The 14,630-nt window shown below is 32.5% G+C and overlaps 1 protein-coding gene across 1 annotated transcript; it reads left to right on the forward strand.

Annotated features, from left to right (window-relative positions):
• The first annotated feature begins 529 nt into the window (after positions 1–529).
• On the forward strand, positions 530–13,005 carry LOC139527066 (uncharacterized). Its single transcript, XM_071322329.1, has 5 exons — positions 530–656; positions 7,473–7,721; positions 8,772–8,989; positions 10,012–10,147; positions 10,581–13,005. Exons 2-5 carry the CDS (start codon positions 7,487–7,489, stop codon positions 12,926–12,928), a joined length of 2,937 nt encoding a protein of 978 aa, XP_071178430.1. The 5' UTR covers positions 530–656; positions 7,473–7,486; the 3' UTR covers positions 12,929–13,005.
• The last annotated feature ends 1,625 nt before the right edge of the window (positions 13,006–14,630 follow it).

A 14,630-nucleotide genomic window follows, 5' to 3' on the forward strand; every position in this document is an offset into this window, starting at 1 on the left:
TAAAACTTGGGAGTTTGAGTTATAAAATCTTTGTATTGTGCTACCTTAAAGCTCACATTTACTATAGATTACCTTACCCGTATTTGGCACAACCTTTTGAAATTGGGTCTTTAATGTTTTTCAACTTTGTACTTATTTGGCTTTATAACTATTTTGATCTGAGCGTAACTGATGAGTCTTATGTAGACGAAACCACATTCGTTAGTCGCTGTCGTTCATTGAAGTGCAATTTTTGCAGTATATGAATACTAAATAAAGGTTTCTATTATCTGACGAGGAAAAAAACGAACGGTGACACTATATTTTCTTTTGATATTCCCAAAGCATTTTCTAAAAGCTATCTTCTCGTATTTTATTATACATTTATATCATTTAATTTAGCTTCTATTCACATAATGATGTTTTGTCCTGTATAATCCATACAAAATGTGCGATTTAATAAGACTAGTTTTAAAAACAAAAACGAAACTTATAGTACAAGAAGAAGACTGTAAAACCCCTTTCCGAGCCTCTGAATTTAAAACATGACTACGTATATGTAACAGGAAACACTGTATTGTTTAAGTTATACTGGATTGAACCCGACATATTTAATGTAACAACGAGTTGTCTTTTGAAATTACTTCAGTTGAATAACAAATACCTGCTTGATTTAGGTATGTACGCATAATTTTTACTCTATTAAGACTTACGTAATTGAAGAAAAGTAATAATTTAAGGGTAGCGCACTTAAAATTTCTCCGGCTTTTAAAATATGTTCCTGCTCGGAATTGAATCCAAAACATAATGTAAAAACTAGAATTGTTGTATCACTAATTAAATGCTGCATGGTTAAGATGCTAGCTGATAATTAATCTTAGCATACAAGTTTGTTAATTTCGCTTACGAAACAAACCAAACGATCCAAATAACATTGCCCGATGGTATATGCAACAGACGCAGCGATCTGCGGTATTCAATATTCAAGCGTTGTTTGACCGATTTTACGCTTTTGAAAAAGTTATCGTTTTCCTTGTGAAGTATTTTCATTGTTGTAAGCTTCACTCCAATAATACAATACGTCAATTACCCACACGGTATTGATATTGAATAAGGAACCCAACCAACTGTTTACATCATACATTTAGTTTTTTTATGTGTCAAAATTATATAGGATTGACTAAAAGTTTTTTTCTTTTGAATAAGTAAAGAGTGGGCGAAAGATACTAGAGGGACAGTAAAATAAACTGACAATGCCATAGCATCGAGCGTGACAAGTTTTTATCGAATGTTTAATATATAAAAAAAGGATAGATAAGGGAAAAGACAAAGTTAACATAAATGTACTAATGTTCCAGATATAGCCAACAACCCAAATCCTTCTCACCAAGTTAAGTGCTTTTGATAATAGATACTACGACAAATATAAACGGAACAATGTCGTTCGTATTTGAAGTGGTGTAATACATGTTTATTGTCTCCACACTCAATTATATTGACACTTATCATGCATATATTATTCTTCCCTATTCGAATACTTCCTTATCAATTTCATTAAACAAAAATGTTTTATTTTTAAATTATCAATGATTCCTCATTGGGATATTCTATAAGCCAAAGATTAAAAATATTAGATAAAAAGACAACTTTTTAAAGAAGTTGAAATGATGAACTTCACAACGTCCATAAAATTGCAAAGTTATGGGGACACAAATCCGAAAAAGTTTGTATTGTCGATTAAAAACAACATCTTATGATCTATTCTCATTGTTTCAAGCATTTATTTTTGGGGGCTTTTTTTCATATTAAAACAGTTTCTTTTTGAATAATTATACAAAACATTTGTTGCTAAATACTTTTACATAGTACAAAACACTGACGTAATATATACTTTCTTAATCCTCTTGATGACTGATACAATTTCCGTTCTAACTACTGCTTGAATTGTCCTGTATATAATGTTGACAGGAGACTGTATTTCATTTGAACTAAAATATTTCTTTGGAAAATGAGATCAAGACTGCTTAAATTGATTTGTATTTCCATAACAATTTATTCTCCCCCTCCCGCATAAAAATCTTGAAGAATGATTATTTATTTCCCAATGCGGTTCTTGTCTTTTTTAAGAGTTTGACCAGGTTGGGAATCAAACTAATGACCTATCTCACAATCAAGTCAATTTACATTTTAGGTGTACATGTAAACATGTAAACGATCAGTAAAGTTGGGAGTTTACGAAATCTGAAAAACAGTCATAACTGTGTAATAGCTTTTTTCAATTCAACGGGTTCCTCTGAAAATAGTGTGTGTTTTTTTAGGCAGTTAAGCTGCCTTATGCGAGCACCCTGGATTTGTGTGCTACCCAATAAATGCTGAATTATGTGCCATTGTTATCATCTAGCTAGCTTCTGTGTTATTTATAACTTATTGAACAGTTTTTTCTTACTTTTCATTTTGGATTACAAAAAATATGACCAGAAAAAACTTAAATGATCGTCGATTTTCCCAAAAGTTTTGAAGTTGCACATAGGAAGTAGAGCACATTAGGAATCCTTATGTAGTTTATTATCCCCTGAGCTTTTGGCTAAGAAGTCAAAGAACAAATGTATGAAATATTTAATCGCCGAATATCTCTAAAGACAAGTAGTTACGATTTCCCAAATTGCAAAAGTCGTAGGAATATTGGTTGTCGTCAATACGTAGTCAACTACGTCAGTAGTCTATTAATATAAGTTCAACTGATCACGCTGTTGGCGGCAATTTTGAATTAGAAGACAAAATTTTCGTATCTTTTCAATTTGGACGCAGGGGTTCAAATTAGCGGTGGTCCGAGGTCTGCGACCTTCCACTTTTGCAGTCGGACTTTCTACTTGGTTACTAGCAACGCCCGACATGCCCGACGGACCTTGAAAGAAAATAAAAAAATAACTTTTTTTACCAAAGTTTCCTAATAAACGATCTCAAACTTATTTTCATCATTACTGTTCATGACAGCAATTTTCAATTTGTTAAACCGCAAGCTTTATACAGAAAATCGCCGACAAATAATGTGTTAATCCGAGTAAAATCGTATCTCACAATCTGTCAAAAACAACATTGAAAAAAAATGGCTGCCGCGAGAAGACAATTACAATATCGGATCCGATTCCGGAACCGGATAAGGGTAATCCGGGTTTTGGCTATCAGCTAAAAAAATCCAGACAGGTGACAAAATACATCTATGCATGGTAAATAAATATAAACACTAGAATAGAAAACCAAAAGATATATGTAAAAAAAAAGAAAAAGTAGAAAATATTTTGTACACCAATTTTAATGTCAAAATCCATTGTATAGGACCAATACAATGTGACAGCTGGGAACAGTTTATCTGACAATATATATGTTCCTGGTAACAGTATAAATTTTTTTTTTATCAGTGATAAATGTTGGTAATGCATGTTAGATGCTTTAAAAGTTAAACATATTACTGCAATTTCAAGGGGTATTTTTTCTTCTCAATTTTGATAGGTCAGTTTAAATAAAATAGCTGGAAGTTTCTCATATATAAAAAAATGATGTGAGATGATTGCCAATGAGACAACTGTCCACAAGAGAACAAAATGACACAGACATAAACAACTATAGGTCATCGTACAGCCTTTAACAATGAGCAAAGCCGATGCCGCATAGTCAGCTATAAAAGGCCCCGATAAGACAATGTAAAACAATTCAAACGAGTAAAACTAACGGCCCTATTTATATAAAAAAAAATATGAAAAAACAAATATGTAACACATAAACAAACGACAACCACTGAATTACAGGCTCCTGATTTGGGACAGGCACAAATAGTGCAACTATATTATATGATACCTGAATGTAAGCAAATAATATGATATATAGGTGGAGTCCATTGGGCCACTCGACCTCCTCCTGTTTGATAACTTTGAAACGGATAAGATCCCCACCCCTCAACCATATACATTTATGTATGAGACTAAATAACTAATCAAATGAAATATAGGGGAAGTCCATAGGGTCACCCCACCCCCTCATGTTTAAGAACTTGGAAACAGTCGAAATCCCCACCCCTAAACCATATTTATTCATGTATGGGACAATATATATATAATCAAATGAAATATAGGGGAAGTTCCTGGGGGTCACCCCACCCCACCTCTTTGAGAACTTGGTAATGTTCGAGATCCCCACCCCTAAACCATATATCTTCATGTAGGGGACAATATAACAAATCAAATGAAATATGTAGGGGGAGTCCCTGGGGATCACCCCACCCCTCCTATTTGAGAATTTGGAAACGGTCGAGATCCCCACCCCTAAACCATATATATTCATGTATGGGACAATATAACAAATCATATGAAATATAGGTGGAGTTCGTGGGGCCTTTCTTCCCCTACCGGTTTGAGAATTATAAATCGGTTAAGATCCCCAATCTTGAACCATATATATTCATGTATGGGACAATATTTCAAATCAAAGGAATAATAAGGGGGTTCCTATGGCCACTGTACACCCTCCTGTTTGAGAACTTGGAAAAATTTGAGATCCTCACCCCTTAACCATACATACTAATGTATGGGACTATATAACAAATCAAATGAAATATAGAAGTCCCTGTGGTCACCCTACCCCTCATGTTTAAGAACTTGGAAACAGTTGGGATCCCCACCTCTAAATTAAATGAAATATAGGGGGAGTCCCTTCAGTCACCCCACCCCTCCTGATTGAGAAATTGGAAACAGTCGAGATCCCCACCTTTAAATTAAACCATATATATTCATGTTTGAGAACTAATCAAATGAAATATAGGGAGAGTCCTTAGGGTCACCCTACCCACTCCTGTTTGATAGCTTAGAAACAGATGAGATCCCCACCCCTCAACCATATATTTTTATGTATTGGACAATATAACAAATCAAATGAAATATAGGGGAAGTCACTAGGATCACCCCACCACCTCCTGTTTGAAAACTTGATAATGGTTGAGATCCCCACCCAAACCGTATATATTCATGTATGGGACAAGATAAAACATTAAATGAAATATAAGGGTAGTCCCTAGGGTCACCCCTCCCCCTCTTGTGTGTGTTTTGAGAACTTGTAAAAGATTGAAATACCAACTCCTAAACTAAACCATATTCATTCCTGTTTGTCATTTCAAAAAGATTGAATGACATACAATGTCAATCTCATAGGCGTCACATATGCATATCACTTTGCTAGACCTAACCAATGTGTACTAGACCTTGCCCAATTTCAGGTGACCGTGAGAATGAATAATTATGAGAGCTTTGTTTGGAAGACTTCGTAACAGCATTATGTTACAATCATTTTTTTGATAACTATAAAATTTTATTGATGGAAAATAATTAATTGGTTTAAAGAATTTACCTTAATTATAATTTGAATGATTTCTGGTCCTATAAAGATTTTCATTTTCATATGGCTCATTTTAAAGAAAACATATCTTTCAAGCCCAAGACTGTTTTTATAATTACCTGTCATTTTATTCCAAACTCAGACATCATAGATGAAGGTGGGGGACATTTACATTAACTATGGACAGGTTAATCAGACCTCACCTTTGATCTCTGTAGTAGTAAACATTTGTCTGATTTGTGTCTCATAACTTTTGTACTGTTGAACACAAACTCAGTTTTCTTTCCAGGGAAGCAAGTCCATTCATACTTTTACAAGCTCGTACTAAAGTCAACTTAAACTACTAACAGTCAACTAATACCGACGTTAACTATCAACTAGAAGAACTGCAATCATTGCAAACTTGTACCACTTCAGACTCATGACCATGAAAAAAATATACTTGATATATGCGTTGCTTTTAAAAACTTTGACAAAATATGAATTATTTGCCTTAATGATTAATATTAATTCATTAAATGAACATAAATGTACATTATATGAATGTTTGATGTTTGTTCTCTTTAAAGATCTTAAAAACAAATTGAAGCAACATTGCCACAGTTTTTATAATTATGCTTGGCTTGGTTTTTGGTTAACTGCCTACAGCGCTTACAGTGCTTTGATTTAACTAAATACTATATTGTATAATCTGTACGACTATCACTTCACTTATATATGTAAGATAGCATTTATATATAATATAAATCATGTGATAGCAATATATTTTTGCACTTTAACAACGTGTTTTAAATAAATATGTATTTGTTAGTGTATAACAAATTAAAACATTTTTGATAGCAATGTCTATCAAATCTTTCTGTTATAGATAATGCATATTTAAACATTTACTTGTTGTAGAACATACCGAGGGGTGTCAGGATTGATCAAATTAAAAACCAATCGTAGGCAGGTCTTTCCTTTGGCAATCCTGACACCCCGTGGTGTGTTCTACGACAAAAACAAACTTAAAATATGCATTATCTGACCTATATACCGTAACAAAAATAAATTATAAAGATTTGCAAAACTTTCAATCCTATTTTACCAACCACACTGAAGTGGGATATTCCTTTTTAATGCGCTCAGGTTTTAATACGCCCTACGGCTCATTGAAAGTGTGAAATAAAAAAACTCACTAATTAATCTAGATATAAACCTTAGAAATTATTATCCATTCACAATACAAATATTACTGCAACTGTATGAAGTAAGACACAACTGAATTGTTACCATCCGATAACATTGTATGAAAAAAACAAAACGCGTTGTAAGTCATTTATTGTACTAACTAAGTTTATGGAAAGGGAGGGGGTGCTTATTTGTTTTTAATTGTAATGACATTTCTATCGTGGAAAAGTTATTATTTTTTCAACAATTTTAGTTGAATCGAACTAAATTTTCTTAATACTTTTCTTTTGAATAGCAATCCATTTTTTTAACAGATAATCAGATATAATTCTATATACACCCCCCCCCCCCCCCCCCCAAACACACCAGACCCTATTTTCAGGTATGGGGATGTTATTCAATAGAATATAAGAACATTTTATTAGTTAATCATTTGATAGGGTAAATGGTAGAAATAAATGTCAAAAAATTAAGAACTGACACGAAGGAAGCACGAAATCGATTTTCTATTCAGTGTGAATCAAATAATATTTTCAAAATCTAACGAACGAATATGTCAAATCTGACTTTTTTCAAAAGTTTTACATTATGATAATATCTCTGTATTGTAGTGAGTAATAAACAAAACTTCACATTACTTTTTACTAAAATTAAAATGCTGGCAATGACGAGTTATTTTACATCTATAATAGATTGAACTTTAAAAAATAAAATCCCCAATTGGCAACAAAAAAGTATTAGACGAAAACAATTTTCAAGTAAATTATAGACTTCTTCGAAAGAATGACCTATCGTTCTGAAAGAAAATAACTCAACATAAGTTTATAATTATAATTCATGATTCCTGATTATTTTCAATTTTGTATGCTTTATTGAGACATGCAACCACAAGTGTATAAACCTTCATTTTAAAATTAATTTGGCTTTTCTTTTTGTAGAGTAATCATCATTAATGCTTGCAATGAGTGATGGTACGAAAGAAAATGAGTACGAAAGCAACCATTTGCGGATAGCAAATCTAGTATTTAAAGTCGCTCCACCAGCAGTGAGGGTATACTTCGACAAGCAGTTTAATCCTGGCGGTCTTCAAACTGTTTTAAATCAACACAGATTCAAAGCATTAAATTCTCTGAAATCGAAACGGATTATAAATCAAAATCAATGGGATTTATTGTTTCCTTCAGTCGGTAAAATTATTATTTTCATAATATTATGTCTTATGATACAGTTAAGCTTTCATCACTTTTGTTTCCAAACCATTATTAAAAACCCACAATATAATTTTGACTTGAACTTATGTCTATTGAAAATACGCATATATATAAGAGATTTGTACAAAATCAGAACTGAACCTTCTTTGTTCTCTTAAGGGCATACATTTGTACGATACAGTTTTGATCCCGTATTTACATTTTGATAAACAATTTCCATATAGACTACTTTTTACCAGATTTAATTAAATATGTAATAAAAAATATACCTGCATGTGCTACTTTTTGAGTAAAATGAGGTCGAAATTTTGTATATTTGCTCAAAATTTGGATTTGTGGCCGTATTTTCTCTTTCGAAAGAAAGACATAACTTTTTTGTTTAAAAAGATGAACACAAATTGTTTTCTGTTAAATAATTTGTAATTTCTGTATTTTCTAAGTATTCTTAAAATGTATACTTTTTTTTTTATTCAGAAATAACTCATATTTATCAAATGTTCATGAATGTAGAAAAAAAACATAAATGTTTTATGTATATTTATCAAATTTAAAAAAAATTGCACTATTTACTTTTTCATGAAAATTGGCACACATAATCTTCTCGCGTAATCAAACCAAATAGCATTTTAAAAAAGAGGGGTCCATGAACTCGTTTTCAAGTTAAATAAGTTTAAATGATAAAAATCAGTCAAAAACTGAATCTTTTCCCTATAGTTTGACGTCGCGAAAATAACAATTTACGTTAGCAACGTCATAACCTCCCCTGTAACTGTATCGTATGCCCTTAATGTTTATTACAAAAGCAACGTATTACATTTTGTCTGTTTATTATAATTAATACATATAAGACTCGACCACACATCTCATCTTAACAAAACTAAAACAAGAATAATAACATCTACCATTAACCCGAACTCCTACATCCAAGAAAAATGTTTAATATTGAAAACACCTTGTTCACTATTACCAATGATTAACGAATGCACAAATTGAATTTTAAAATCAAAACTATGATTTTCTTCATAGGTGTTGCATCATCGATATCATTCGATTTAACTCTAATGATTTGTTTGTTACGGAATTTGGCTAACATCAAAGTAGGAGACACATTACCCCGAAATACAGATGACAGTATTGGAGCCGATTTAACAAGAATAAAGTACTATCGGAACAAAGTTGCCCATTCTGATCATAAAACAATGTCAGAGGAAGATTTCAATAGTCAATGGGAAGCAATTAGCACGGTAATTAATAAACATTCTTTGATTGCACAAGATATAATGACATACATATATTTGTAGAATATATGATTGTATTGTTTAATTTATCAATATTAACCTTGTATTTCACTGATAAAAATTGAAAGAGGGAGAAATAAATATCAAATACATAAGCTTAAAAAAAATGAAAACAACACGTTATATATTTTATGCGTGCGAGACGTTTTTCCGATTTACCTTCATGTTGTGTTTAGGGGCCAGCTGAAGCCCGCCTCCGGGTGGGTGATTTTCTCGCTTCGCTGAAGACCCATTTGTAGCCTTGGGCTGTTTTCAGCTCTTTGGTCGGGATGACGTCTCTTTGGCACATCCCCCATTTCAACCATCGCAACATTACACAGTTATTGTAAAACTACATATTCTTGAGGTGGCGTGAATCAGATGAGGATAATTCAAGTTAGTTGACATAATGTATCCTAGACGCATGACTGTTGTTTTGAACGATATTAATGTTTCTCGATGATCTTTGTGTATTTGTTTGGGTGTGTGTCGTTCAGTGGCAATATCACTTTTTCGTGCGATTCAATTTTAATAACAAAACTCATACAAAACGGTTACACTACTTTAAACAAGTTGGAATAGTGGTTTATCAACATTCTGTATGCATCATCCGCCATGTTTTTTAAAAATTTAAACATAAGATAAATTTAACTTATAGTTTGCATCGATTTTGGGTTGATATTCTTACTGATATTTTTTATTTGATACAAATAAGGAAAATAAAACATGAACATGAACGCATTGGTTGTAAATAGACTCACCCAAGATCCAAGATTTGGTTTTGAATGCAAGACGACCATTTCGTCTACAAAGGACTCATCATTAAAGCTCAAATACAAAATACAAAAAAAATATTCAAAGGCCAACTGAAGTAAGAAGAGTGTTGATGACACAAAAGTTCGAAATGCTGTGCCAAATACAAATATGCACGTAATATAAATAAAGGCTTATCTAATAGAGTTTTTCTTACATTTTTTTTTATATTCAAGGCAATCACTAGACTTGGAGGGGAGAGTTTTAAAGTGATATGCCATGACCTCCAAAATTATAAGCTAGATAAGGAAATATTGGTAGAAATAAAAAATTTAAATGTAACGAGAAATACAATACCTAAAGGATTGCAAGGTGAGTGGCAAAATACGTTGACAATTTCCATGCAAATACTTATCTGTAAATGTAGACAGAACAGAAAATAAATGTAAATTAACTAACTCCCTTACAATCGTCATTCTTTATTTCCAGAAAGTTACTGATATTAATAAAAGAACAAAATATTTTTCATTTAGAAAAAACAAAACCATGTGAAATCATTTATTGTTTCGTATACGGGTTAGTAATTTAAACTGTTTTCATTTGAACGTGTGTAAAATATTTGAAAATCTCACTTTTGGGCTATTATATAGAGTATTAGAGATAGAGAATGTTTATAGATTTTGAGTTTCCTTACACGCTAATGATGAAATGTCAAGTTGCATAAATTTCAATCCACATCATAATATCAACCAAACTGAAATATTGCTAACATGTGTTTAACTAATGATTTCCATTTTCATTTTAGAGGTTCATGATGAAAAAATAAAAGAATGGAGAGACGAAATTAAAGATGTAGTTGAAACAACAGCTATAAAAGCATTGGCAGAAATTGCTACCACGCAAAACGTCATCTTTGTTATTGGACCCTCTGGATGCGGAAAGTCCACATCTGTCCACTACGTAGCTTTAATATTACAGGATCAACAGAACTATGATATAATACCGGCCTATTTTCCAACTGATATAACACATTATTATAACCCAGTTAGTCAGCAGATATTCGTTTTCGATGATTTATGTGGCAAACATTCTATAGACGTACAAACATTAAACATATGGAATAAACTTTCGGGTGATATACAAAAGATCCTCGGGCAGGGTAAAGTTAAAATTTTCATAACATGTCGATCACATATTTTTCATGATAAAAAGTTTCATCGATTTAATATATCCGCAGAAAGTATCAATTTGATGTGTGATAAGTATGCTTTGAATGACGAAGAAAAATATCTAATTGCGGAAAAATATTTATCTTCTGGGCAAATGCAAACGTTAAAAGAGGATAAAAAGCTTATACAGTTCGACTGCTTTCCGCTCTTGTGTCGACTTTTTCTTTCTAAAAGTACTTATGACATTGTGAAATTCTTTTCGAGTCCGGTAGAAATAATAAAAGATGATTTACTGTCCCTGATGGAAGAAGATGACCAGACAACCATCGCAACACTATCTCTGTTTGTTTTATACAATAATTGTATTATGGAGGACGACTTTGCACTGGGTAATAAAACAATGAAAGAAATTTTGAATCATCTTTCTGATGTCTTTTTAACATCACAAAATTTGTCTTTAGCAGTTGTGAGGAATCAAATTGAAAGTCTCAAGAACTCTTATGTAAAGAAAACTAGAAATGAATATCGTGTTATTCATGATAAATTATTTGATATTTTGGCCTCGTTTTTCGGAGAACACATGAACAGCCTTCTTCTGGAGTTCTGTCCAGCCGAATTTATACGTGATCGATATCAATTTGAAACAATAGAAGACAAGATGGAAGAATGTATCATTAAGGTAAAAAATAATCTTGAAAATCAATATCTTGATCGGCTTTATAAAGATTTAGTCAGTGGACTTGGGTGTATTGTATTCACAAACAGACAGTTGCAATTTGAATCTTTCCGATGCAAATTTATTGAATATATGCAACGACGAATAAACTTAAAAGAAACAACATTTTTTTGCTCGGGAGAATCACCGTTTCTAGACGTTGTGAAGAAGGGGCATTACGATATCGCTGAAATGCTTTTACAATTTAACTTTGACGTAAATGTTCGTGATAAAATGGGTAGAACGCCTCTCTACTTAGCTGCGGAAGAGGGTCATACTAACATTGTAAAATTATTGGTTGCTCATGATTGTGACCCGCATATATGTCGGAAGGATTATTGGCATAAAGGAGAGACACCCATCTATATAGCTTCATCAAAGGGCTATCTCGATATTGTTAAGATGCTATTCAAAACAAAGCAGGATTGTTACAGATGTATGCAGGACGATTTTTTTGCAGGTAGAACTCCACTGCACGAGGCAACAAATAACAACAATTTAGAAATTGTTAAGTTTTTCATGAACAAAACGTGTGATCCTAACATTATAAATGAAAATAACGAATCTCCGTTATGGCTTGCTTCGAGAGAAGGACATTTCAATATGGTCAAAACATTGTTAGATTATAAGGCAAACCCTAATTTGCATACAAAGAAGAATGGAACGCCACTGTCAATAGCTTCTTGGCATGGTTGGAGAAATATTGTGCAAATACTACTTGAACATAAAGCAGATCCTAATATTGTTAACTGTAAAAAGTGCTCACCATTATTTTATGCTGCCCGTGAAGGTCAAGCGGAAATAGTCAAACATTTACTGACATATGGAGCAAAGGTTAATGCTTTAACGCAATACCGTAAATCACCATTGTTCATAGCTGCACGTCAAGGTCAATTAGCAGTTGTTGAAATTCTCCTTGCAAACAAAAGTGACGTAAACATTTGTAATGATGATAATGAATCGCCTTTATTTGTTGCTGCAAGGGAAGACAAAGTTGAAGTTGTAAAAGTACTATTACGTAACGGTGCTAACCCGAACATTCGAACAACAACACACAAAACCGCATTGTGTATCGCACTCGAGAAAAAGCACAATGAAATAGTTGTTCTTCTTAGAAGTAAACTATCATGCTCAAAGAGGGAGCAGTTGGCTCATGATATCGAAGGGCAAACAAGTTCAACAGGTACAGCGCTTGCGAGACATACATACCGTTCTCGCAGAACTACAAACACAAACGTTGCTAGACATTCTTGCTGTTCTATTACGTGAACAAAATTTCAAAAATCATTGGTCTTCTGTATCACAGTTAAAAGTAAAAATTTTGTTATTAAATCTATGAACTTTAAGACAATCTTCTGCTTCGAAATGACAATTTTTATATCTATATCGTATCAATTGTTCTTATTTGATGAATTAGATAGGAAAAAGAAAAGAAATGTCGATTCATCCATCATCTCAAATTTACGACTATCCTGAAATTTGTATATCAACAGTACACATGGTGTACCGAGTTTGATGAGATAAATAATATTATGTCTATTACAACACAAAATCTACTCAAAGATTAAACACTTTGAAATTTTAAACCAATGCTTAAAACGTGATAAATTTGGGTATGTGCATATTTGCATTTTTGCGCCTGTCCCAAGACAGGGGCCTCTGGCCTTTGTTAGTCTTGTGTGGTTTTTTTTCAATTTTAGTCCATTTATATGTTTTGTAGATAAATGTAACATCCATTTTCACTTAACTAGAACACAATTGTATTTAGGGGCCAGCTGAGGACCAGCTCTTAGTGTGGGATTTTATCGCTGCGTTAAAGACCAATTGATAGCTTCGGCTGTTGTTTGATCAATGGTCGGGTTGTTGTCTCTTTGACATATTCCCCATTTCCATTCTCAATTTTATAGAAACATTCGAATACAATATCTCAAACTACATGATTTTGATTGCTATGTTTTGTATTTTCTTTGCAATACTACAAAAATTGTTCTTCAAAGCTTATTTTCTTATTTCTATGATTTGTAGCAATTTGTTTTGTTGTAGCCCAAGAGTTGCTTGTGATTCAGAATTAAAGGTTATCCTGGTCATTAGTTAGATGTTTAAAAATCCACCCAAAACGATCTGTCCTTTTCTTAATGTGAGGCAAGCATTGTGTAACATAAACATAAACTCTCTTTAAAATTAAAGTCTAAATTACTATACCCTTTTCTCTTAACGAATATGACCTAACGAATTAGACTATTTACCGGATTTGTAATAACATAAGCAACACGACGGGTGCCACATGTGGAGCAGGATCTGCTTACCCTTCTGGAGCACCTGAGATTAATCCCAGTTTTAGTGGGGTCCGTGTTGCTTAGTCTTTAGTTTTCTATGTTGTGTCTTCTGTACTATTATTTGTCTGTTTGTCTTTTTTGTTTTTAGTCATGGCGTTGTCAGTTTAATTTCAATCTATGAGTTTGGCTGTATCTCTGATATATTTCGTCCCTTTTTTACAAACCCCTTTTTCTGAAAAGGTCTACCTTGCAACAACAACTTTTTGTATGTATAGTAATAATTGTTTGTTTTTTATTCATATATTTTCCCATTCGAAGTTATATAATATAAACAAACACATATCTTTGTGCAACAGTTGGTTTTTATACTTTTTGACTACAAAGTACTAATATTAACACACATATCGATATCCCTTTGAAATATAAAATATTATTTATGGACTCATTTAGATCTTCTCGTAGTATTAGTTTTTTTTTATTGTCATATGCATTTATATGATAACGACAACAGTCAAAGATATCAGGATTCAAATATGTGTTACCAACCAGACACACCTTTCATCTAAAATACTCTCAACACAGATAGACATAGAAAACTGGATACTTCAATGAAGATATATCATCTATGTTGAGATTATTTTTTTAACCAATAAGCTGCCAGTAACTGCGAGCATTCTCAAATCGTACTTGCTTGT

This window comes from Mytilus edulis, chromosome 6, assembly GCF_963676685.1.
Source record: "Mytilus edulis chromosome 6, xbMytEdul2.2, whole genome shotgun sequence".
Taxonomy (NCBI): domain Eukaryota; kingdom Metazoa; phylum Mollusca; class Bivalvia; order Mytilida; family Mytilidae; genus Mytilus; species Mytilus edulis.

Coding starts and splice junctions, on each gene's coding strand:
- LOC139527066 (XM_071322329.1), top strand. CDS start 7,487: ATGCTTGCAATGAGTGATGGTACGAAAGAAAATGAGTACGAAAGCAAC. Junction 7,722..8,771: donor TTTATTGTTTCCTTCAGTCG/GTAAAATTATTA, acceptor TTTTCTTCATAG/GTGTTGCATCATCGATATCA. Junction 8,990..10,011: donor AATGGGAAGCAATTAGCACG/GTAATTAATAAA, acceptor TTTATATTCAAG/GCAATCACTAGACTTGGAGG.